The 26,220-nt window shown below is 45.3% G+C and overlaps 1 protein-coding gene across 1 annotated transcript in view; it reads right to left on the reverse strand.

The window, feature by feature from the left end:
* LOC119140924 (netrin receptor DCC-like) overlaps positions 1 to 25,986 on the reverse strand; it is a 156,821-nt gene extending 130,835 nt beyond the window's left edge. The window contains exons 1-4 of the mRNA XM_037372586.1: positions 25,803 to 25,986; positions 24,512 to 25,500; positions 23,456 to 24,426; positions 18,442 to 18,596 (exon numbers count right to left, since the gene is read on the reverse strand). Coding sequence (XP_037228483.1) covers positions 18,442 to 18,596; positions 23,456 to 24,426; positions 24,512 to 25,500; positions 25,803 to 25,986 — 2,299 coding nt within the window. The remainder of the gene's footprint in view (positions 1 to 18,441; positions 18,597 to 23,455; positions 24,427 to 24,511; positions 25,501 to 25,802) is intronic.
* Positions 25,987 to 26,220: the final 234 nt, after the last annotated feature.

The raw sequence follows: 26,220 nt of genomic DNA on the forward strand, positions 1-26,220 counted from the left end.
TGCAATAGGTTTAGCCTGAAGTAGAGATCATTTGAAATGCAAAATTTAGAATGCCTTCACAGCGGATCATGCTGGTGGGTGAAGACTCACACAACTCCTCCTCAAATGGCAACACAAAACAATCCCTTATCATTGGTAAGGAAGCCATAAGAAGTCACCTTTCATTATCCAGGCTGTATCTTCAAGTGCTCTAATTTCACCCTGGAATGCAACTTATCATGCATCAACTACATCACCCTTTGGGATGTCAGCTGAAATCACTTCCTAAAAGAAAAGAGCTAAAAAAGCTTAATAAACTCCTCTGACTACCAGCAGTCTTTTCCCAGAAAATCACTCCCTGCACATCTCCGCTGGACCTAAACCCAGTGACACCCAATGGTGGGAGCTTGTCTGTGCCTTCATCTTGAACTCGAGCAAAACTGGAGGGAAAAAAAAATGAATAACTGCAGCAAAAACGTAAAGGTTGAGCAGAAGGTTATTTCTGAAGATCTTCAACACCAAATTGTAGCTTTTTGCTTTGAATAGGGAGTGTGCTGTGGCATAAAACAAACTCACAAGCTATTGTGCAACTGGCAGATAACAGAATTGCAGCTCCTGGAACAGGCTTTCCGCAAAGTTACATCCCCATTACCAGCCGGTTTCACGCTAACAGCTCCCTTTTGTAAACCGGTATGTGTGCGTCGAGCAGTGATAGCTCAGGACCGCCTGACCCTGCGCTGCCCAGATCCGTCCCTCACCCACATTTATATATTTAATATATTTTTATTTCCTTGGCCCAGCTTTCCTTTTCATTCCATTTCAGTTTTTCTGACAGGCATTCTAATATGCTTAAGGTCTCCATATTTTCAGCACACACAAAGCATTTAATAATCTCTCCTGATCCCTTCTGTCAAATAATCATCTCGTGAAAATTGGCATTAAGTTTTAAATCTTTCCCTAAATTCTTCTTTTTCTAAATAGCAGAGAGGCCCTAGATCTGCTTTACATTCCATTAAAACAAGACATTAAATCATGTTTCTTCTGGAGTCAGTCTTTTACAACAAACAGCCTCCTTGCTTGAAGAAAAAAGGATAAAGGAATGAGGGCAGGCAGACAACTGATGCATTTTCTTTTACCATGGGCTCCACGTTAATGCTGCGATATATTCAGAGAATCACTGCTCCTCCAAGAACACCCTTCCGCTCCCACAAAGAGCTTGGTTCAGCGCCTCAGCCCACTTCATCAACACGAGCCACCGCAACTGCTGGCACAGTTTGCTGCTGCCCTCACAACCGCCAGGTCTGGGGCGATTTGGTGGCATGAGCCCAATTCAGCAGCAGCAGCAAAAGCAATCGGGTCCAAAGCCAGAAACGCTTGAACACTTTGCTTTCTTCCTTCCCCTGCTGGTTTTAGAAGGATGCAGTCAGTGCCCTTCTGCTGCTGCTGACGGGAGCTGTCAGGGTGGTGGATCTCGCAGTACGGGCTGGAGAGCTGCATCCAGGGCTGGAGAGCTGCATCCAGGGCTGTGCGGGGACAACACGCCTCGGGCTGCCCCGAAAGCGGTACTTACCATGGACACCTGATATATACCTTGATTTTAGGTATATATTACTGTTTATAGATCTATATTAGGCATACATTGGGTATATATCGTTGTTACAGACCTATATTAGGTATCCATTGGGTATATACCAATATTACTATAGATCTACATTAGTTATCTATTGGGTATATATTATCATCACTGTAGATCTCTATTAGGCATCTATTTTGTATATATTAATATTACTATAGATCTATATTAGGTATCTATTTGGTATATTTTATTAATATTACTATAGATCTACATTAGTTATCTATTGGGTATATATTATTATCACTGTAGGTCTCTATTAGGCATCTATTGGATATATATTAATATTACTATAGATCTATATTAGGTATCTATTTGGTATATATTACTATTACTACAGATCTATATTAGGTATCTATTGGGTTTCTATTACTATTACTATAGATCTGTATTAGGTATCTATTGGGTATATATGATTATTATAGATCTATATTGGGTGTATATTATTATTTTATATATACCTATGTATGATGTATTATTGCAGAGATAACTACCTGTGTTCCTAACGTACTCACTGCAGAGCAGTACTGGCGTGTTTCTAACCCCAGCAAAGAGGGCTATCCTCCACGTAAATGGTTACGTCTTGCTTTTCATCTTCCAGCAGTTCTCAAACCTTATGGATTACGGGCTATTTTGGGAGCTAAGCACCTGCCAGCGGTCCATACAAACCCAAAGAGGTCACGTGCAGGTGGCAGTAGAGAAAGGGCCTCCAGAGAACGTCCGTAACTCATTCCCTCCCTCTGTCTTACAGAGCAGGGTTGCGCGTTCATGTCCTGACCTGGCTGCTGATGCACCACACGCAGGGGGCAAGCCGGGAGCCCCTGGCAGGAGGAATGATGCTCAGATCCATCCCTCCAGAGTACGAGCTGAGTCAATGCAGCTTGACTTTGGGGTCAACAGACCACAGCTTCAAGTGGGCAACAGCTGCTGGGAAGACCCGGCCACTTGTAAGGTCTGAGGGCTTGAAGACCTCTAGTAACCCTGCAAAGTTGGATTTGTGTAGGAGCACAAAGGGCAGGCAGCTCTGTGTGCCGGCGAAAGCATCTCCTTACTGAGAGACTCTGGTATTGACCACGCTCATTTTTAGTTGCATAAAACCAGATCTTCATGTAGTCAACTGCTCCTCCAAACCTGCAGGAACACAATTCCTACTCTCACCAGCCCTCACTGCTCTTGCACAGAGAGTTCCTCTTTGCTAGCGTTCAGTTCAACTGCTGATAGTAAGAGCTAATAAGATACAACCAAGATCCAAGTGCCTGAAATAGGAATGTAGGCGAAAATCGCTCAGCAACTGCCTAAACATGCTAAATCTCTCTCTCAAACTTGACATTTTTCCAGCTTTCTGAAGCTCTGCCTTCTGTACCTCAGGCCACCCTGCCTGTGCCAGTGGGAAACTGGCTCAATGCTGAAGCCCTGCTGGAGACCAGGGAGAGGAGCACCTCAACTCCCTGAGCACAGCTCTGGTACCCAGAGAGTTAAGTTACCCCAAGACTGCTGCCTTAAGCTCCATCTCAAGGCGCTGACCTTCCCTCCGAGCTATTGATGGGCTCCAGCCTTGAGTTCTAAGGTGCAGCGATGCAGAAAGATGCACAACAGCCTTTGGACAAGAAAGCAGAGTCCTCAAGACCACCTTGAAGTTGAATGCCTGAATATGAGGTGAAAGGATCACGGTCCTGCTTGTTTTCTCTCTCCTCCTGGTCCCAGGGGTCTCAATGTTGGCTACCCATAGTCCAAACCAACCTCCAGCCTAACGGCCACGATGCTCCTGAACCCAGCGCGCCGTTCAAGGTGTTCACGCTCTGAAGCCTTTCAGGTAGAACAGAGCATGAAACCTTTGTGTTCAACCTTCCCAGGAGAGAGCACATTCCACCAAGCATGTACCACCATGCTTTTAGAAGGAACACAACCCCACTTAGTCCAACTCAACGTTTTTAAAGGCATGCGCCTGTTAATTCTGAGCGAGGCTTCCTTGCTTTCCAGCTCCGTGTTGGGCTAGCCATCTCCATCATGAAAGCTGCTCTTTAAAAACATTTTTCTTAGTGATTAATTCTTCTCTATAATGAGAGGCAATGCTTAAAATGTTCTTGTTATTACATTTCTCTTTCCCTTTAAGCAGCTGGTTCTGTGCTGATCTGCACTGAAAACATTTCAAACATAAAACATCTATGAAGCCACTTGCAGTTATTGATAATAGAGTGCTTGCTTTGATTGCACCTTTGATATCCCCCCTCCCCCCGCTCCTTTCTCTGTAGTTAACAGCTCTAATGATATTTCATTAAAATCTGGTTCCATCTTGCACAGAAAAATGCAACTTCAGAGAGCCTCCAGGCAGTGTAATTATTAACACAGGGAAACCTGCTTCTCCATGCTAGACACGCTCTGGAGATGTGACAGTTGTTTGTCAGGACTGCCCCGGACACCTCCAGTGCTATCCACAAAAGCTGGTGTCGGAATCAGCTTTTGGAAGTTACTGTCATTTATATTTTCACCGAGTCTTCTGGTTTTCATTGCTTTGCCCTTTAACTCTTCACGTGGTGCCCAGCTGCGCCCCACAGATGGATGCGTGAATCTAATATTCTTCGATTTGTTAAGGAACGTGGGACCAGGGATGGTACCCAGCAAGTGATACGATGGAGGTGGCTCAGCTCCAAACATGCAGCGAAGGGAAAGTGCCTCATGGGACCTGCCTTTACCGGAGGAGGTTTGGGAATGCAGCTTTCTTCACCCTCCTGATGTGGAAGGGCTGAGGCTCCGAGGGAGGACAGGGAGCTCAGGGCACCCGTGCATTGCCAGACACCCTGAATGTGTCACAGTGCCACAATGCAAATACTAGAAAGTTTGGACCAAGAGGCAGGTGGGAGTATGGTGGTATCTTCTGGTATCCAGCGATGGGACGTGTGGGAATGGCTCAGAGCTGCACCAGGGCAGGTTCAGACTGGATTGAGGAAGCATTTCTTTACCAAGAGGGTGGTCAAACCCTGGAACAGGCTTCCCGGAGAGGTGCTCAACACCCAGAGCTTGTCAGCGATCAAGAAGTATTTGGACAATGCCCCTCAGAACATGCTTTGCCTTTTGGTTAACCCTGAAGCGGTCAGGCAGTTGGGCCAGATGATTGCTGGAGGTCCCTTCCAACTAAAATAGTCTATTTTAATTAAGGCCAAATAAATCCTTGGCCAGAAATGGATAAAACAGTGGCCAGCAGAAGCATCTCAACACCTGTATGGGTACTTCATTAATAACAAAACTTCATAAAAGTTACGAATATAAAATATATATGTGAAAACGATATAATAGTTTATATATATGAGATATAAGATAATAAAGTATCTTTAGCACCCAGCATTTTCACTCCCCTGCTTATTTTGCCTGACTTCCAAACATTTCAGCACGGATCCACAGTGCAGTTCTCGGAACTGAGCTGTTTGTAACCAACCTGTTAGCCCTGCTACTAAACGCTGAAAGAGAACCACATTTTAAATGGTTTCCTACTATTATTTTTACCCAGTAGTGAGGGGCTCTATTTGTGGCAGGAAAGCCACAGGACTGTGGATGGAGGAAGAAGTAGTCTACTGTAATGGTTTGCACTGGGGAGAAAATCTCTCTGCACATCCAAATGTATTAGGATTTCACTGATGTCGATAAGCGATCTGAAAGCAAATAAGGGATGCAAACATCAACACTAAAAGAACATCACCAACGTAGAAATAGGGAATAGGCTGCAGTCAATGAGATGAATTAATTTAGAAAACAAGCTTTTGTTACAAAATCCATCTGCTTCTGGGTGCCTACGCATGTCCTGCATTTGTTTGTGGACTGAAAAATGGAAGGAAAACCTTGCTGAATGGCAGGGCATTTACAACGGCTGGAGGCTCCACTATGCACTTAGGCAAAATGATAGCATCCGTGGAACCAAAAAGCAACTCTTAGTGACTTCAATAGGGACAGGAATTCAACCTTTAATTTTGAGAAAGAGTGCACAGAAAGATAGGTTACAGCAATCCCGGCTCTGGCTCAGACTTCCAGAGGGAGCTTGGATAAATAATTTAATGCTTTTATGCTTCAATTTCCTTCCCATAAAATGGCATAATAATATATCTCCTACCCATTCTTTATCTTACCTGCGGCTATTGTAAGATTTCTGGGATAGGAAGAAAGGTCCAGATAAAACAAAGATGAATGCACATCAAACAGAACTGAGACAGAATTTCAATTCCTACATCCAAAGCTATTTTAGAGATGCTCAGTGGCAGCCCATTTTAGAGAACATCCTCCCTTCGACCCTCTCCCAGTGCTGTGCTGGTGCTCCCGCACAGGACCAGAGCAGCTACAGCTGAGCACCTTGTACCCTGCTAACCCTGCTAAGGCAGGACTGGTGATGGCAGCGCCCAGGACCCTGACGGGAGTTGAGCAGGATGATGCTTAAGCAAACACCTCTGTGACAAAGTGATGGGCTTGGATAGCCCACAGAGGTGACCGATCCAGAAAGGACCAATGGACCTACCTGAATTGTTGGCACTTGCCAAGTTTAGCAGGCTGCAGTGCATCCCTTGCTCAGCTGCAGAGGTTCAAGAGTCCGTCTTCTCTTTCAGGTCTAGTCCCTCCATTACTTTATGTGGATTCCATTACTTACTGGAAATCACCACACAAATTCCATGTGGATGCCATTACTTACTGGAAATCACAGCACAAACGGCATCGATTGTAATTTAGGTCTCTAGACACGGCTGCCCTACAGATCAAACCCGTCTCCCTATAGGGATACCTTTGTTTCTGATTCAAAGGTTTGAGACGAGCTTTGTACCGCTGTTCCATAAAATCGGGTGGTGTTGGCTCCGCTGGAGGCACTGAGTAGGTCTCTTCCCAGTGCCCAAACTGGGCTCGGTGAAGTTTATTTCAGTTCCAGTTCATTACCAGTGTCCTAATTGCCATTTTTTAGGAAAGCTGTAGGGAGACAAACACATCCCACAGCTCAGCGGAGGTTTTTGACTGAATATCACCAGTGCTCTTGTCCAGAGGGAGAGCGGGCAGTGCCAAAGCCAAGTGCCAACCCTGGCTGGTGACATGCTGCCCTGCGTCTCACTGGTGTGAGTGGGAAGGACGGCCACGCCGCTCGTGCCCTGCGGCATCAAAACGCTCCCTTAGGGATGCAGGGATGAAGGAAACTGAACCCACCTATTCCATAAGCTAAGGTGACATCTTCATCACTGGCAGCTGCCTCTCCGTGCCCACCCGTACCCCTGAACTGCCGACTTCTCTGCACGTGGGGTACATCCTGCCTTGGCAAGGGGTGCCAAGGCAGGTCCACCGTGCCTCTGCACTACTGTTTGCATCAGGGCCCTATAAATGTGGAGGTTTCATGCATAGGATGCAATGCCTTGATTTGCATAGTTGATTAAGACACGCTCGTCTGTTCTGCATTTTTCTTTTTGCAGAGAAAAGTGGCTTTAATTTTCTGCTCATTCTTGGCAAGTCAGTCAATGGAAAGGATTTGACTTGGCGTGATGGTGCCTTTGCATCTCAGCAAACCTGGAGCAGAATTACAACACGCTTCTAGCCAGCAAAAAAGCTTGTTTTTTATAAAAAGCAATGATTAGGTGAGAGGCATGGAATTCTACATACCAACCACCTCCATGAACCATGGAAAGGCAGAAGTGTGCAGCAGAGACAAGCCTCAGCAATGGAAAACCCCTCTTCTAACACTTGGAGTATTTGGAGTATTTTCTTTGAAGCAGATTATTTCTGGTAAACATGGTCTTCGCAGTCATCAAAACATTTGGGGAAAAAATAGTGACAATTTTTGCTTCGCAAGAAAATGAAGCACAGTACTTCCATAATGCTGAAACATCCAGTAACGACATTTTCAATCAGAAATATTTCTTTTCTAAATAATTTTTAAATTCCTTGCGCTGATCTTGGTGCAGCTTTTTGCAAGTGTTATATGCTGGATGACGGAATGAAATATATTGTTTCATTACAGCCCAAAAAAAAAAAAAAAAAGGAAAGCAATCAAGAGCTGGTTTTGCTGTACTTCAAAAAATACAAAAGCCTCCAGCATCAGAATTACCCGTGAACCCCAAACTTTTGGTCCTTGCCCTGCTCTGGCTGTCATCAACCTGTATGTAAAGTGTCTGATGAAAACCACAGAATAGTTTTAAAGAAGAAGGAAGCAGAAGGGGAAACTTTTTAAATAATAATAATAATAAAAAATATTGTCGCTGTTCTTTCACAAGTCAGTATTAAGTTCATGAAAAATGGGCAGACGCTACTGGGAGAAGATCTGTTAAGAATAAGAGGAAAGGGTGGCCAAGCCCTGGACCAGGCTGCCCAGGGTGGTGGTGGAGATCCCATCCCTGGGGGGATTTAAAAGATGCGTAGATGCGATGCTCAGGGCCATGGGTTAGTGGTGGGCTTGGCAGTGCTGGGTTAACGGTTGGACTCGATGATCTGAAAGGTCTTTTCCAACCAAAATGATTCTGTGATTCTAAGGCCTTATAAAGGAGATGCAAAAGCATTTGAATTCCATTTTAATTACAATATTTCCTATTAGAATGCAACTTTCTAAGGAGACTGACACTTTTGACAGGAGGCAGAAGATCTGGTCAGAAAAGAAGAAAAAATAATCAACCAAACAAAACCCCCAGAAGAAAACATTTGGACTGCGTTACTTCAGTTAATTAAGATAAATGATGAACAGCAAGCAATGTGTGGTACTTTAAATTGAACCCAAGACAATTTGAAAATGAACAATTTTTCTTTCTGGGGTTGATTTGCTTTTCAGTTTAACTCCTAGTCTACCAAGTGGTGACCCCGACGTGATACGTTTAAGGATCTAACGTGAAGGGCTCTGGAATCGCCTAACTGAGCGACATGCAGCGAATCCCACAGAACTTTGAATGATCTGCTGAAAGGAAGCAGGAGCCGGCTGGCCATAAATCCCTCCGGAGTTGAGAGGTGAGCTGTGGGAAATCTGTAACGGGGAATCAGGCTTCGTCCCCAGAAAGAGACGTATATATCTAGTCAGATCAGGGAGTCCGTGCCTCAATCTCCTCAAATGGTGACCCCTATGGTGGTGTTCCGAAGCCTTGGAAGAATAAGGATGGAAAAAAGACAGCTCATGGAAGAGGGCTGTGTTCCGGAGGAGATGGCTTGGCTGAACGATCGTCTTGCTGTCTGGACCAGGCGGACAACCTAAACCCCGAGGATAACGCCTGTATGCATTGAGACAGGTGAGCAGCCAAGAAACCTTAGAGATTTTAAATATTTGAAGAAATTTTAAGAAGCTTTAGAAACCTGTACTCATTGAGACAGGCGAGCAGTCAAGAAACTTTAGAGACTTTGAAAGAAATTAAAGCGGTCAGCAGACAATTGTATGATGGTGCCGCAGAGGGGAACTCCGTGTCGGGAATGCATTTAGCACCTTGGTGGCAAATTCTGACTACTCTTTGCCAAGTGTGGACTAATTCTACTAACGGTGCTAAACCAGAGGAAGCTGTAAATTCCACCGACAGCGTGACTCTTCTCAAGACATCGTCAGCGATGGCGATTCCGTCCACACCTCCTCTGCCCCCAAAGCTTCTGTCACTGACTGCAGCGACCCTCACAACACAGGACCAAGCACAGGAACAGGACAACTCAGACAATGATTTTATTGACACTGATAAACCTTTTGATCCAGGTCCTATAGATCTGGAAAAGGAGCTAGACCTTTCCCCCACCCCCTCGTCTCTTCTGATGCATTGATTGTATTTTGGGGGAGGGTGAAAGGGGGTCTGAGGGATTGGTGGCAGGAATGCAAGTGGGAAGTGCTTAAGCGAGGGGATTTGGGAGTCGCTATGGCATGTTCAGTATTTTGTCAGACAAATCAACCTGCAGAGTGGCAGCCTGTGCAATACGAGGCTGTTAAAGGGTTAAGCAAAGCAGTGCGGGAAGGGGGGATTCATAGCATATTTGCTATGTCCCTTCTTGAAGTGATGGCAGAGCCTTATACACTCACACTGCATGATTGGAAGTTATTGCTTTGTATGGTACTAACTGATACAGTCTATGATGTGGTTATTTGATTTTTGTGAGCTATGTGTAGTGGCCTTGACTGAAAACCTTAATCGGCGAATTGCTGTTAACTATGAGCAGTTAGCTGGAGAAATTAACTGTGCCGATTCTGTGACTCAGGCAAGGTATCCCAGGGACAACTGTTTGCAAATGAAGGAATGGCTATTAAGGCAGTCAGGATGCGGGAGTCTTGCCACAGTCTTGCAGGGTCCTAGAGAGTCACTAACTTTAATACTAACTTGATTGATTGGCTTCAGAATATTTTGCAACAAGTCGAACATCAGGAAGCTCAAGGGTTGCTTTTAAAACAACTGGCTGTGATAATGTCAATGAAAATTGTAAACGGGCAACTTTCACAATCGCAACCCCAACATGTGTCAAATGATTGTAACGCAGAACTCACAGCAGACTGTAATTCTCAGGCTGAGTTCTGGAATGCAGCATAACACATTTTTGCTTCTCTAATCTCTTCTGTAAGAATAGTACACGCTCTTAACTTGCTTAGTAAATTAGGCTGCTAGCTTGCTAAACAAAGTAATACTACAAATACTATTTTTTTTTCTGGCTTATTAACAGATGTTGATTCTGTCCATCATATGTTGCTACAGAACCGAGTTGCTATTGATTTTTATTATTAGCACAGGGACACAAGTGTGAAGACTTTGATAGGATGTGTTACGTGAATCTGAGTGACCACTGTGAATTAATTTACAAAAGTATACAAAACTCAAAAGCCTTAAAACAAAGATCTGCAGCAGAGCCTGGGGCAGGATGCCTTTGGTCTCTTCTCACGGCTGGGAAACTTTGGGCCATGACTCAAAAGTATTACAGGTTTTATTATAATTATCTTTAACCACCTTATTGATGTTTGCCTTATGTCTCCCATGCATTTTTTTTTCTGTATTCAGTGTTTAGTTGATTGTAACATAAATCGGGTCATGGTCACCCAGCTACACACAACCATTGCCTTGTCACAATTAACAAGCAAAAAAGAGGAGGATAGAGAATGTCTGAAGAGAGATATAGGAGAGGAAGCTGGAGAATATTTGACCTAACAAGAGATGAGAGAACAGCTGGGTATTGTGAAGGAGACTAGGAAAGATAAACATGGTTATCTAGTGTTTAATAGGTGTCTGCACGCTTGTAGAGATATATAGCTATGTAACTACATGAACGATTTCTGCCCTGAGCCTGGTGGCGCACACAGCTGCGGTTTGTGTCCGGGCTCAGATGTAAATAGGGGCTTCTCTGTTATGGTAAAAGTGTCTCTCTTTGCATAAAAAAAGAGAGGGAATGAAGGGAATGACCCCAGAGGTATGTTCAGAGAAGTCATGCTATGTTTCGAACTTTTTGACTGAACCAGTTCTTGTTTGGTGTGCCCTTCCACCTATGTATAATGTTAATCCAAAAGAAGATGATATTGTTTACACTTTGAATGTCGATAATTGTCTTTCTGTAGATGCTAATGTAGTAGGAGGCTATGATGGGAACGTGTTGCAGCGGTTCTTCTCTTATCCAGAGTAACAGCAGGGAAAGCATTAAAGAGTTAAATCACCTTGTTTGGTAGGCAGTTAAGAATGTGAGTCAAAATTGCCACTGCTTTTTGTTGTTGGTTCAGGGACATGGCTGTGAGGATTTTGATGGTACGTGCTTCGTGGATTTTAGGCGCCCCATTGCAGCAACATGTTATCAAAATCTGAGAAAATTTCGGCCTTTTTTGGCATCCATTCACTCAATTGGCAGTATTGTTTGTTTGCTATTACCTTGGTTGCTGTCATGTTTGCAAGGGCCCTGCAGAACATGGCAAACCTGGTACTAGCTGTTCAAAAACAAAAAGGGGAAATTGTAAAATTGTACAGAACAAAGACAGTGGGTTATTTTGACATTGATAATATGCCTTAGTTGGTTTTTTATTTGTTCTATTACTTGTGCCTTGTTTTTGCTCGATTTCAGGGGTTCTTTTTGTGCAACAGGAAGGGGGAGATGTAGGACAAGGCCTCAAGGACAAGAGTCCAAGTACTGATAGCCTGATGAATAGAGACTTGTTAGAACTTGTAGGGCACAAGCCCTGGGAGCAAAGGAACAAGCTAACTGCAGACCCCTGAGCCGTCACAGTTGAGGAGGCAACCAGACGGACAGAGAAACAAGTAGCCAGATAAGGGAACAGATTTCACCAATATGTAATTAAGAAAGCCGCGTAGAAAGAAACTCCCTAACCTTGGAATAAAAATTATTGCTAGGTCAAGATAAACTAGTAAGTACCTATTGTTCTAACGGTGTGCCTTAAATATTAACCAATCAGTGTTTTTTATGCTTAAGATTTAACCAATCAGTGTGTAATATGTAGAAGGTAGAAACATATATAATTGTAAGAAAATCACTAATAAATGGACAACTTGCTTGCATCAAGCTGCGTCCCGTCTCTTCATTCGCCGCAACCAAGGTGGTTACAAAGCCTCCCACTATCAAGAAGCCGGATCCGCCCTCCTTACCCACAGAAAGATGTTTTTTTATGGCATCTCCCAAGGGATCACGATTCCAGCATGCCTTCCCCGCATGCCCATTTTGCAAAGGAAGGGTGGCGATGCCAGGAATGAAACACTTTGCTCGGTGTTTGTTTCGCACGACCCAGCTGGAAACTCCAACTTCAGAGAGCTTCTGGAATTTGCATGATTGATCTGGAAGAATTAAATTTGTTATCTCATCAGGTCCCCCGACAGCTTCTGGAGGACCAGAGCCGGGGCTGAAAGGGGTAGCAGGGCAAGGAAACGGGGCCACACCACCGCAGCGAGGCACGGGGTGGAAACGCACCCAGGGATGGGGACTATTTGGAAAGATGGAAAATTTTCAACTGAGTAAATATCTTGAAGAATCAGGTCACGGTGGCTTTCCCAAGCCAAGATACTTCAAAATTCACTAAAATACTGGAAGAACTGGCGAGGTGCTCACCTGGTCACTTTTTTTTTTTGTCACTTAAACAGGAGGTGAGATTCAATCTAAGCTTCAAGAAAGATGTGCTGAATCTTTTCCTCTCCTTTGCAACTTTTTTCCATAGTCTCTAGGAAGCAGTACAACATAAATCCTTTCTTCTTGTAAACAGCCTTTACAAAAGCCTTAATCAGCCTCCCCAGTGATGTGCAGGGAACCACATATTCAGCAGGTAAGTGCAGATGGAGTCACTGAATATCTGGCTTATGGCACTGCATTTTGTTCCACAAGAGAAACTAGGAATTCAATGGGAAATACAAAGAAAAAAAAAAACCACAACACAGCACTAAAGCGAGCCAGAGTCTGAAGAATAAACAGCATGAGTTGATCTTTAATCTCATATATCAATGCTAACAGCATCTATTAACCAGCTCTGACTACAGTTTAAATGTATCCAAAAAGCAGAAGCTGGCCTGACCTCCCCCGTGGCATGCAGGGACCCAGCTCCAGTGCGGCGGAGGTGGCCGGGGAGCTGGCAACGGGAGCAGGCAGGTCACTAGCCCTGGGAAAAAGGCTCCAATTCCCCACAAAATAAACCCATTTTGATTTGATTTGAAATTAAACCTGCTGTAAAAATGAAAACAGAGGAAACAAAAGACACAATTCATACCACGGAGGCATCCAGGGGATCTGAATTCCTATTTCCCAGGGCACAAGAGGGTACCAAGGATGCGCAACTCTTCTCTCTCTCAAAACAAAACAAAATAAAACAAACAAACAAAAAAGACTAAAAAAATCAAAAGTCTTGAAGGGGGAAGGAAAAAAAAAAAAAAGCAGATGGGAAGCCAACAGCAGGACTCTGAGACAGACAGAAAAACAGACACCACCACCTTTTCCTTGATATCTGCCCAACTTTTAGAAAGGAAGATACGTTTCATTAAAGTTTAAAACAATTGGAAACCTCCCCCCCCCCCGCCAATGCTCCACATAAATTACTCATAAAATTAAAGAACCATGCAAGAATGGCATAAAGTTACCCCAGGGTGTATTTTACTGAGCCATTATGGAAGAATACACACAAATGAGGAGGATATTAATGACTCCACAGAACACATTTTTCAGTACTGCTTCGCCCTTTTGTCAAATGACAAGAAAAAATCACTTCTGAGGCACTACACCAGAGATGCTCATGGCTCTGCCTGCCCTAGCTCTTCCACATATTGATAAATATCTGAAATAAATGCAGAAATACCCCCGCACCTTCCAAAAGGGCCACTGCCCAAACCCAAAGTGGTCACTCGTTATTCCGGGGATCTTTTTTGTACACACAAGATTTGGAAGGGTGAGAATGCAAACTGAGGCGCTTTTTTTTTTTTGTGGCTTTAAAATAATATATGTCACGTTGTTGTAAAGTGACGGGTGGAGAACAGGAGCACCGTGTCCTCCGTCCATCACTGTGACAGCTGCTGCAGGATGGGCTGCGGCAGAGAAGGCTCCTGATGGAGCCCATGACTCCCTCGTTAGATGGCACCAGCGGCAGGTCTGTAAAAATTATTCATTTTGGTTAACAACAGTTCATGATGGAAAGGGAAATCCCTGCCACGAGGGATCTTGTTTAAGCAGTGCGGCTAGACCTGTAGCTGGGCATGAGGAAGGAAGGAGGAAAAGTCAATCGGCTCCCACTGCCTCTTTGGTCAACATTGCTTATTTCTGTTCTGGGGATGAAGAAACCAGGAGGCTTCAATGACCTGCCCAAAGCCAGACAGCCTTGCCTCCAGCCCTCCCCACTTCTTAAACACAAGCTCAGTTTTTTCTCCACCCAGATCCATGGCCATTTTGCACTGGAGAAGGGATTCTCATCTCCCTGTTCCCAAAAACCTGATCACACCCACTTTGGTGGAAGGTTTTCGAGATGACCTGCGGGACCTGCCCAAATCCCATCGCAGGGCTTTCCTTTCAGCCAGACCCTGACTATCACGAGATCATTTAGCATCATTTATAGCAACAATGTCATCATCACTGTGACTGAAACCGGTACCCAGGAGAGGTGAGCAGAGAGCAAAGGTGGCTCCGGTGCCCTCTGAAATCCTCAGCATCCACCAGCAGCGGGGGCCAGCCCTTCCTGGGGACCCTCACCAGCCCTGAGAGGTGACGATCTGGTGCTGTCTCTACATCGGTGTCTAAAAGGGATGCAGGGTCTTCAAAAAATTAAATTACGCCAGCACATGTTTATTCCGCAAACTTCATTTGTGTGGATCAACATATATGGAACTGATCATTCCTTAAAAAAATTGTCATCTATATGGACTTTAAAGACAGCCCTGCCTTCCCTCGCTTTTTCATGTGAAATTTCATTGCATTAATTTTAATAGCCTTTTAATTTTCTATGTGGTTTTGACATTTATCTAAGAAATGTATGTTAAAAGAGGCTACAGTTGAAATTTTGTCTGTATCTTTGTAACGTTCCCTGTGCAGTAACTTCAAAGAATATTGTCTCCACTGAAAAACTTGTTGCAAAAAAACCCAAAACCAAACCCACCCAACCTACCACCAAACCCAAAAACTTTAACAGCTTCTGGTGCAATTGAACTTGAATGCAGTCCTGCTGGTAGTTTTGTTTCTAGCTGTCTTAGCAAGAAAATTCAGGTGCAGCCAGTCAGTGATTAAAAAAAAAAAAAATGACAAAAGGACTTATTTCTGAGGTTAGGTGCACCAGTCTCTAACAGGAACTGAAAGTAATGACAGAAGCGTCTAGGCAAGGTGTGAACCTTGGTGACCAAAGTCACCCAAGTCTCCTGCACAAGTAAGGTCACCCTCTAGCTACTGCAAAATGCCTCGCTCACTAGACAAATCCATCCCAAATCCCTGCATTTCTGTCTCAGAATTCCCCTTTTCAGGACGGTGGGGTGGGGAGCACAGCTCTTCCCAGCTGCTCCCCACCTCGGGGGGTCCAGGATTTGCTCCGGGCAGCAGAGCACAGGAGGGGGCAGACATACGGGGACACAGCTGAGCTTCTCTTAAGTAGATATAATAGTACCTCCCTACCTGAGGATGCAGTAATTAACGATCTCTTACAAAGCCCTTAAAGATGCTCGGGTAGAAGTTGAGATGTCGGCGCACGCTAAATTGAAGGGGGATGATGAGAGGTGGCTTTGTGAGGCTGGAGTGATGCCGTCAAGTTTCTTTGGGGCACACCAACGTGCCTTCCTATTCATCTTCTCCTCCACCAACTAATACACACATCAGGGAGACATGGATTTATTAGGAAACTGGTTTTAATTCCGAAGGGGTGTGAAAAGCAGCGAGCCGGTACCCCAGCAGGGAACTGCTTTCAAAGCTGGGATGGACAATTCCAATCCTCCTTGCGAGGATAGATGCTTTTCTTTATTCTCTACTACCAAGCTGCTTTAACAGAATCTTGAGGAGCCCAAATAATACCTCACAAAGTCTCCACATGTGGTATGAAAAGATTAGACATGGCTTAAGCGGGCAGGGATTTAAATCTGGACTGATAATACTGTAGTGAAATTATATACCATAAAGGCAGAGAAAAAGAGGTTGCGGTTTAAAAAAAGAAAAGAAGGGGAGGGAGTGGTAATCTGGGGACAAACCCCTTCATATCAATCCAGCCCATATATTCTGGATGATTATTTCAAAAAGCTGGAACTTGTTCTGGTGATCTTTTAAACTGATTACGGAGCACATGGATGCACTTGTAGAAACGGGAGCTGACGGACATGAATTTCAGATGTCCTTTTTCATCAGCTTTTTCTTCTTTAACAATGCCAGGTTGCATAATACTGCTGATATTTTCAAATAACATGGAAATTCAATTTATGAGCAGCCATGTAATTTATTGTACAAGAGTTTCAGCATGTTGTAAAAGACAGCAGCGTAGAGGCTGACTGCCTCCCAGGACCTGAGAGAGTTGTTTCGCAATGATAAGATAGTTTGGTCAACACGAAAAAGCGAAAGGAAAAATGGAAAGCAATACTTTCTCCAGGCTCAAATTTGATGCTTTAGAGAAATCTTAACAATATTAAATAGGAAAGATATTCTAAATGTCTACACTGCGCCTTCAACAGAGCTGGGAACTCTGTGCTGTGGCAGCTTCAGAGGGTGACAGCAGAGGGTAGCCATGCCTGCTTTTCACTGGGAAGGCATTTTCCCAACTGAAATGTTATTTTACTTCTGTAAATCTAGCTGTATGTTGTTTATATTACATATCTAAAATACAAACAGACGCAGCAACGCGTATATGCACATGTGCGCGCATGCATCTAAGCAGAGGTAAATTGCTAATAGGTAAATGATACTGCTGGGTGGATCCTTGGTGCCTTAATCTCAAAAGGCTCTGATTCCTAAACTGACTTTCAAGGATTATTTCCCCAAAAAGGGCTGGGATAGAACCTTGCTTATGTTTGCACACGGTAACTGCAAGTAAGTGGCAGAGCAACCTCAGAGCAGGATTTGAAGACGTACCTAATGTGCAAAGCTGTTGAAAAAACCAGAAAGCGACACATCTCAGGTGATACTTTCACCAGCATCACAACTCTCGGGGGTTTGGGAAGTAACAACAGGGAGTGAAATTCGTGTTTTGTGATAAACAAAGCTCTAGACAACAGTATCACAGAGTGAGGTTAGTTGAAAGGTCCCTTTTCCACTTGTTCACAACACCCCTTGCCTGGTCAGGGGACATCGCACATGCTCTCGCTGGAACTAATAGACACTTTGCCTGCGGCTCAGCTTAGCTGTTAAGGAACCAAGCAGTTCAAAGGCCACCTAAAGCCACCTGCAGAGGCTCGCCTTATGCACAGAATTTGCTTCCAAGCTCTTCTTCTCCTCCACCACCCATGCAGAGCCATTCCCACCTCCTCTACCTGCTCCCAGCCACAAGTCGCCTATGGCAATGAACCGAGAACACATTTCAGGGTGTTCACAGAACAAGGGGGTTTCAGACAAACACTGTCTTTCAGATAAAATCTCTCTACGTGGCAACACGTGGCGATGTAAAACAGTTTCTGTGCAGCGGTACACTCCTGCCTTACTGCATGGAGCATAAAAGCAACTCAGCATCCCACTCCCCCCGAGATGGTTCACCAAAGCGGTCCAGTGCCCATTGGTATCAGACCCAGCACCCAACTCAGTGCTAAGGACTAGATACCAACCTCATTTTAAAGACCAGTCCCTCTGAATTATTACCTTTGCCATGGAAGGGCTCAAACAATGTTTCAAACCTCTCCCTGCAACAGTCCTTCTTGGACCTTCCAAGCAAGAAAAGCTGCAGTAGGACAAACTCAACCGGAAAAAATGTCTCTTCTTTCTGGAGAGCAGACATGTGTGCAAGTACTTACAATAAAATGAGCCATAGAGAAAGAGAAAAGTGTCTGCCGAAAGGTTCCACCTGCTCCAGAGATTTATAAAACACACTTACTGCTAAGCATCAACTAACAGAAAACCTTGCTTTCAAACACCGATAAGCCAAAACGTTTACTCCAGCAGAAAGATTTTGTGTTTTTCAGCGAGTTTATCGTGTTTCCTTGTAAAAACCCCAACTCCTTATGTACCGTAGCACAGCTTTTGAGATCACTTATGCTGTCACATTGTAGAAGATGGGACGTGCGATCAAAGCCGTGACACAACCCAGCAATACGCTGCTGTTGAGCAGCTCAGTGCTCTGCCAGAAATTTTACACACTGAGGAAAGGTCTTATTTACCATACGTAAGGACTGGGCCATATTTTCTAAGAGGAGCTGTATAAAACCCTTGAAGCAGCACATGAGGAGAGCTGCAGTTTTTCACTAGAGCTGTTGGTGCCACCCGTGCCCAGCCCCGCTCCAGCACACACTCACGCTCTGGCTGTGTGGCGACCTTGACGGGCTGCGAGCTCTCTCCTGGTCCCCACTCGTTGTACGCCACTACTCGGAAGGTGTAAGTCTCCTCAGGCTTCAGGTTTCCCACAGTAAGTTGCAGAGTCCCAGACTGAGATGTGTTGACTGCCCGTTCCCTAAAAAAAAAAAATTTAAAAAAAAAAAATCACTTTAAAATGCATTTGGATCTTAAAGCATTATTTATTTATGCAGCTGGTAACCTGCTCTCAAACTGAAGTTTGAGGCTTGTTTGTCTATAGGGCTTTTTTTTTTTTTTTTTTTTTTTAAATTTTAAAAAGCCTAATTCAAGTAATGGAGCCCGCTGGGAATGCTGCAAGCACTACAAAGACGACTTGTATTTTAGCACTTCATAAGTTATACGGTATATTGGTCCTTTGTCTTCCTTAATACAACAAAAAAAGGAAAGAGATGGAAGGAAATGGCTATTCAATAAAGGAACACATCTCTGATACAGAAAGGGAGATGCACACGTAGCTTTTGGGATGCAGGAGAGAATTGGAAGGGTAAAAGTGAGAAACCTCGTCGGGTGAGATAAACCCAGTTTAATAGGTAAAGCAAAAGCTGCACACACGAGCAAAGCAAACCCAGGAATTCATCGAGCACTTCCCACTGCAGGCAGGTTCAGCCTCCCCCCCCAGGAGAGCAGGGCTCCATCACACCTAACGGGGACTTGGGAAGACAAACATCATCATTCTAAGTATCCCCCCTTCCTCCTTCTTTCCCCAGAATCATACGCATCCTATGGGATGGAATATCCATCCCCTCCCAATTTCTTGCACCCCTCCAGCCTTCTTGCTTGCAGGGCCCCAGAAGCTGCAAAATCCTTGACTTAGTAGAAACATCACGAAGCAGCAATTAAAAATCATCAGCGCGTTATCAGCCCTGTTCTCCCACCAAATCCAAACCATGGCACTGCACCAGCTAAGAAGAAAATTAACCCTATCCCAGAAAAAAACAGGACACCGGGACATCATCCTCCCATCAGGGCAAGAGCCGGGTTAATTTTTCCTGGCACCACGAGCAGCCAGGGCTGAAGGGTGACCTGCACCCTGGCACTGGCTTCCCCAGCCTTGGGTCACACAAAGTTTTGCCAGAAAAATGATTGGTGAGAAAGATACGGACCTAAAGTCATTAATGTGCGATTATCCTGGAAAAACACAATCCCTAAACAGTAAAGCAGGGTTTAAATTGGGCGAAATCACAGTCATTTCACGGACAATCTGCAAGCAGAAGTAGGTAAAATTGTTTTTGTAACTGATTTACTATGGGTGGTGTGCCTCGCTCTTCTCCTTTACTAGGAGCCCCCTGAAAAAATCACAACAACAAAAAGGTAAATTTCATGCTGCAGGAAAAAAAAAACCAACCCCAAAAATCATTTAAGACTGAATCAACTAATTGTTAAACTTCACACAGCGCTGCAATAGCCATAGCAGCAATTCAGAGAATGGGGATTATTGGTCCTTTGGGGAATGTTTCCTCAAAATGAAATTTATCAAACAAGAGATCGGTCCTGTCCTCTAAGCATCGCGCTCCACCGTCGCTCCAGCCCTCCGAGGATTGACTGAACAAGGCTTGGGTGACTGTTCCCTGGGGATAAACGCTCGGATCGTCCCTTAAGGGAGCCAAGGGGAGTTTCATGCCTTTATTCGAGCAGAAAAGTTTCTCTTGGGGGGCTGCTGCTCCCTGGTGAGGATGCTGGCAGGCAAAGCCTTTGCTCTTCCCAACTCTGCTAATTTTATTCTCTTGCCTCTTACCCCTGGTTTCTGTTTGCAAGCTGTCCAAGTGGGTACCCAGTTGCACTGAGAGTGGCTCCAATGGATTTGTAACCATTGGATTGCCTCTGAAGGCAGTGGGGCTGCGGATGGCCAGTGACAGCTGAACAGAACAGCTAGGATATGCTCTTAAACCCTTTAAGAAGAAGCAGGAACCCACAGCCCTAAGAGAGAAAACATACTCTGCCCCGTGTCTTCCCACCTGCAAGATGAGGGGACTGTCAGCCACTTCTCTCACTGTATATATCTTTTTTTGGTAACAGCGAAGAAGCAACAAGACCGCCTTTCAACGCCACAAGAGCAGTAAAGAAGCAAGAGAATGAAAAGATGACATGATAAAACTCCAGTCAGATCTCATATAACACTTCTCTGTGACGGGGGTACCTGTGGTGATATGTATATGCAAGTCTGGAAAGGTGCAAAGGTTTGCAGCATTCTTTCAGGAAGTCTTTTCCCATTATCTGGTAAGAAAGAAAGAAGAAAAAAAAAAAAAAAAAAGTACAGGTCTCTGGTGCCCTTGGCACTCGTATTGCTGGTGAGTGACTTCCCGAGAGGAATCAAATGCGCTTTTTAGACTAAAGGGACTGAACTAGCACAACTCTCTCGTCTCGTGTCGTTTGGGACGCAGGTGTGAAGGGCTATGATGAGGAATGAAATTCGGACACAGCCCCTTTGGTATCGGATGCTGAGGGTGCGGAGCAATGGAAAAACTCCAGCCCTGCCACAGAGGCACGAGGAGACCCAGGGGTGCCGTTCCTCTTTACAGACCCGCCTTTGCTGTGTCACCCCCCAGCCTCAGCCGCCTGGAAACATCCAAGCAAGTCCTTGGATTTTACTCCAATGCACTCATCTGCAAATGCAATCTCAGCAGCTTCAGTGTTCATCTTCCACTGGATGTCAATGGTGGGACTAAAGCCCATCTCCCAGGACACTTCTCTGTATATAGATACATACATGTATATCTCTGTATATATATGTATAACCAGGAACTGTATAACCACCCAGGTACATCAATGCTCTCAAGCTGATGAACCCAAGGAGCTCTTATCACCTGCATGGATGGGCCAGTCCATTCCTAGGTAAATGTAAGTCCAGGTAAAACTCTGCTGGCTGCTCCCACTGGAAAGAGCTGGGCTGGCAGCGGCTGGAGGTGCCTGCAGCCCACCCCATCTTATCCACACATCATTTCCAAAGCTAATTAGCTCAAATCCCAGCCCTGCGCTCTGGTAATTTCATGGTTTCCAGTTTGGAAGCAGAGTTGACCAGCACAAGCTCTTGGCCTGTCCCCAGCCCGTGCCAAAAAATCACAGCGGGAAATCTCCCCGTCCTTGGTCACCCAGTGTGTCCCCTCCACACACCTCAGGAGAGCACTGAGCACATTAAACCTTTATAGGTTTTACTTCCTATAGCTTGGGTTTTCCAGCTATCAGATCCAGAGCATCTTCCAGATGCAACACCAGAAGCCCACAGGGCAGTGCAAGATATTGTTTGTAACTTTAAAAAAAATAAGAAATGGATTGTATAAAATTTTTTTCTAGATTTTCCCCAAGTAAAGAATGAATAAGAATCGGGCAAACACCCCAGAACTGAGACTTAGAGCAACAAAGCAAAAAAGGAAAGGGCTGAGGGTTCCCCCTGGGCAGGCTGAGATGCGAGAACAGTCAGCAGCCCCCATAGCCCCATCTTCCAACCTGTCACAGACATTTAGAGTAATAAGTGACCCAGGACAGAATTAGCTGGTTCTTCTCCTGGCACGGGACAGAAGTACCTGGTTACTCTCCTGGCACAGAGCTCCTGCTCACAGGTTTCTGGAATTTGGGCACCCAGACGATCGTAGACACCCAGATGGGTCTGTCGCCTTCAGACTGACAAACCTCCCCCAACTCCACCGTTCCTGTGTATCCCGGGGCAGCGTAATGATGAGACGTGAGAAAAAAAATTATCCCTTGTCGCGACGGAGGGAAGACACAGTCGCTCAATATGAGTGATCAGCAGACTTCGTTTATTGTACCTTACAGTCACCTTTTATGCCTTCTTATAATTAGCTCATACATATTACAAAAGTTAAGCTCATTATTGGTTAGTTGCCTAAATACCAAGCCCGCCCCTTGTTTCTCTTCTGTAGTTATCTGTTCCCACCTGCAACATTCTTTTCCCACCAAAATCTTCCTGTTATTGTGTAACAAGGACAGCCAAAGACAGTGTATTTTGCTTTACTTCAGATAAGCTGAGAGCGATGTGCATTTTTGTCCAGCCAGCTGGACTATGTCTATGTGACCCTTTTCAGCTAGCCAGTTATCCACAATTCCCCCATTTTTATTTTGGGCGACATAGGCTTGGTTGACAATCTTCAATAACAGCGTTTTAACACAAGAAAACTACATATCTAAGCACTACTAAAACTATTACCATAATGATCAAAAAAAAAGAATAATAATAATCCCGTTTGCTATGAGATTGTATCTTTGCTGTCAAAAGTTCGAGTTTTTCATGCATGGTCCTCTGTGTGTGGGATTGGAACAGATGTCGAATAGATTCCAGAACAGGGCCCATCGCAAAGTGCTGGCAAAGCAGCGTTCTCACATCGAGCTCCTCCAGTGTGCTCTACAGCAGGTTTTACCCAATGGCTGGGAACCCAAATAGTGCCTGAATTGGTAGAAATACAGACATAACCACGCCCCACATAAATCACCTCCACAGGACCTACCCATTGTCCTGTTTTTGCATCCTTATACAGTACTTTCATGTGTGGTGGCCTGGGGGGTTCTGAGCCAGCGTGGTGCCTTATTATAGGCGGCTCATTACTGTCCCCAAACACACACAAATGATTAAGCACAAAAAGGGCTTTCACCACCCTTTCTCTTACATCCTGAATCTCTTTGAACTTTTCTATATAGCGTTTTAGCGTCCCGTTAGCCCACTCTACAATTGCTTGTCCAGTTGGAGAATGAGGGATTGCAGTAACATGTTTAATATTCCACATTTGCATAAAGCGTTTGAGTAGTCCGCTACCATATGCAGGACCGTTATCAGTTTTAATAGTAATAGGCACCCCTAAAACAGCAAAGCAACTAGTTAAATGCCGGCGCACGTCCCGGACCTTTTCCCCGGGCTGTGGTGTGGCCCATAACATATGGCTATAGGTGTCTATAGTAACATGCACATATTTCAATCGACCGAATGCAGGAACATGAGTAACATACATCTGCCAAACATCATTAGACTGTAGTCCTCGCGGGTTGACCCCGCAACCGAGCCCTAAGCCTGAGTTATGGTGACTACATATAGGGCAAGCCTTCACAATGGCCCGAGCCTCCTCCATAGACAGTTTGTAGGTTCGTGCCAATCCCTTCGCATTTTGATGGAAGATCGAATGGGCTTCTCGGGCTCGACAGTGTGGTGCTAATGGGGGTTCAGTAGTGATTGCGACGAGACGATCAGCTCGAGCATTGCCCTCTCCGAGGCCTTCTTCCCACTGGTGGCTTCGGATATGGATCACCGCATACGATTCCGATCTCTGTGCGATTGCAAGCTGCAAGCTCACAAGTAGTTCTGTCAAGCGTTGATTCTTTAATTCACGCACGCTTGCATCTTCAATCCGGCTGACTATGCCGGCAACATAGAGAGAATCTGTGACTACGTTCAGTGGGACATCTCTCCATCTAATAAATGTCCAGACCACTGCATAGAGTTCTAGCGTCTGTAGAGAATCCTTTGGCTGCGCTTGTAGAATTTGGTGTTGCCACCCTTGCTCATCTTTCCATGTTATGGCAGCGGTCCTAGAGCGTCGACCCGCATCAGTAAAGGCCGTGAGAGCGTGTGGGATAGGCTGGCTGGATCGCTTCGGCTTAACAATCCAGCCCATGTTCTCCATCCACGACAGGATGGGCGATGGGAGTGGTTTCACTATTATTGCTGCTCCATCGTGGAGTAATGCAGCCTGCAGTTCCTCGGAGTTCTGCAAGTACCACTCCAAGTCGATCTGTCTCATCGGCACCCATATCGTGCCAGGAGGAGTGCCATCCACCTGTAAAATACGACAGCGACCTTTCTTGATCAGCTCCGTCAGCGTCGAGATCTTGTCTTGTATTGTGCGTCGTGGTTGCAGTGGGGGAGCTATCCATTCCAATACGATGGTGGAGTACTCCCCTTTCTCCCCCGTTTTTATTTTTTGCTGTGTTAGAGCACCCATGAGGTACTGAGTGCCACACAAGATAGTCAAACCCTACAACACGCCGATGCGTGGAGCGCGCAGTCACCATTGAAGCTATTTGTTGTAACGTTTGTTCTTGCTGTTCAGTAAGCTGTACTGGGGTTGAAGGATCTGTCCCTCTCAACAGGGGGCGTAGTTGATTTAACAGTTCATTGGGGATGCCCACTACAGGCCGGAGCCATTGCAGATCACCGAGCAGTCGTTGGGCGTCGTGAAGGGTTTGGATATCCAAAAGGAGTGACAACTTTTGAGGCTGAATTGTTGTATCAGTGATGCGCCACCCCAGATACTTCCAGGGGCTTGATTCTTGCACCTTTTCGGGTGCTACTACCAATCCCCTAAGCTTGAGTTGTTCAGTTAAAACCTGTTTTTGTCGTAAAGAGAAGGGTGTTGGCTGGGCTAACAAGATGTCATCCATATAATGGTAGATTAAAGTCTTAGCCCAGCGTTGTCGCAAAGGTTGTAGTGTGGCAGCAACATAGAGTTGACACAAGGTGGGCGAATTTCTCATTCCTTGTGGGAGGACCGTCCATTCAAAGCGTTGGTCCGGTCCCTCCCGGTTGATCGCGGGTAAGGTAAAGGCAAATCTGCGCTGATCATCTTCATGTAAAGCAATTGTGAAAAAGCAGTCTTTCAAATCTACAATGAGTAAATGCCACCCTTCCGGTATCATAGCTGGGTTGGGTAATCCGGGTTGTAAGGCCCCCATATCATGCATCTGTTTGTTTACCGCTCGCAGATCATGAAGCAATCGATATTTTCCAGACTTTTTCTTGATAACAAAGATGGGGGTATTCCAGGGGCTCGTTGACAGACGCAAATGACCTTGTTGATACTGCTCTTTAACCAGTTCATGCGCCTGTTCTAGACTTTCCCTTTTTAACGACCACTGCTCTATCCACACTGGTTCCTCTGTCTTCCATCGGAGTGGGATCGGGAAAGTCCAAGCAATGGCCGCCCCTAGAAAGGGAGGTCTGAAGTGAGGACCATCCCCATTTGGGCCAAGATATCGCGGCCAATCAAAGCATGCACCCCCTCAGGCAGTGGAATAATCGAGACACAACAATTTATAACTTTGTCAGCTATAGTCCATCGCAGAAGGGGGGATTTGCGAGCGAGGGTCAATCCCCCCACTCCTGCAACTGTAGCATTGGTCGTACAGGTTGGCCAATGCGCCGGCCATTTCTGTGCACTGATTATAGAGACATCAGCGCCAGTATCCAACAGCGCAGTAATCGAGAGAGTCTGGTCTCCATACTGCACTGTGACCGATCGCCGTGGTCGTTGTTGCAAGCCAATAGTCAATAAAGCCATTTGCCCTGTAGACCCAAAGTTACCTTGTCCTCGAGGTTGTTCTTGCAGTGGTTGGAGGGTGCCTGCAAGATGCGGTAGTGGAATCAGCTGGGCTATCTTGGTCCCTTTAGGTATAAAGAGTGGGGGAAACAGCGTCTGAGCCATAATATGAATTTCTCCGTGAAAGTCCTCATCAATCAGTCCCACCAAAACATTGAGTCCCAACATGGTGGCTGATGAACGCCCGATGAGTAATGCTCCAACAGCTTGTCCGCGTATACAAACTGGGCCTTGTATGCCAGTAGCAAGTTTTGTAGGCTTTGAGTCCAAGAGGGTACAATCTACTGTTGTTGCCAGGTCCAAGCCGAGGCTTCCGCTGGTTGCAGGTCGGAGAGGAAAGGATTTTGTGCTGCTGGGCAGGCAGCCGCTTTTTGTGTCAGCGCGGGGCGGCTCTTCCCGCTG

Source organism: Falco rusticolus, chromosome W (genome assembly GCF_015220075.1).
Source record: "Falco rusticolus isolate bFalRus1 chromosome W, bFalRus1.pri, whole genome shotgun sequence".
NCBI lineage: Eukaryota > Metazoa > Chordata > Aves > Falconiformes > Falconidae > Falco > Falco rusticolus.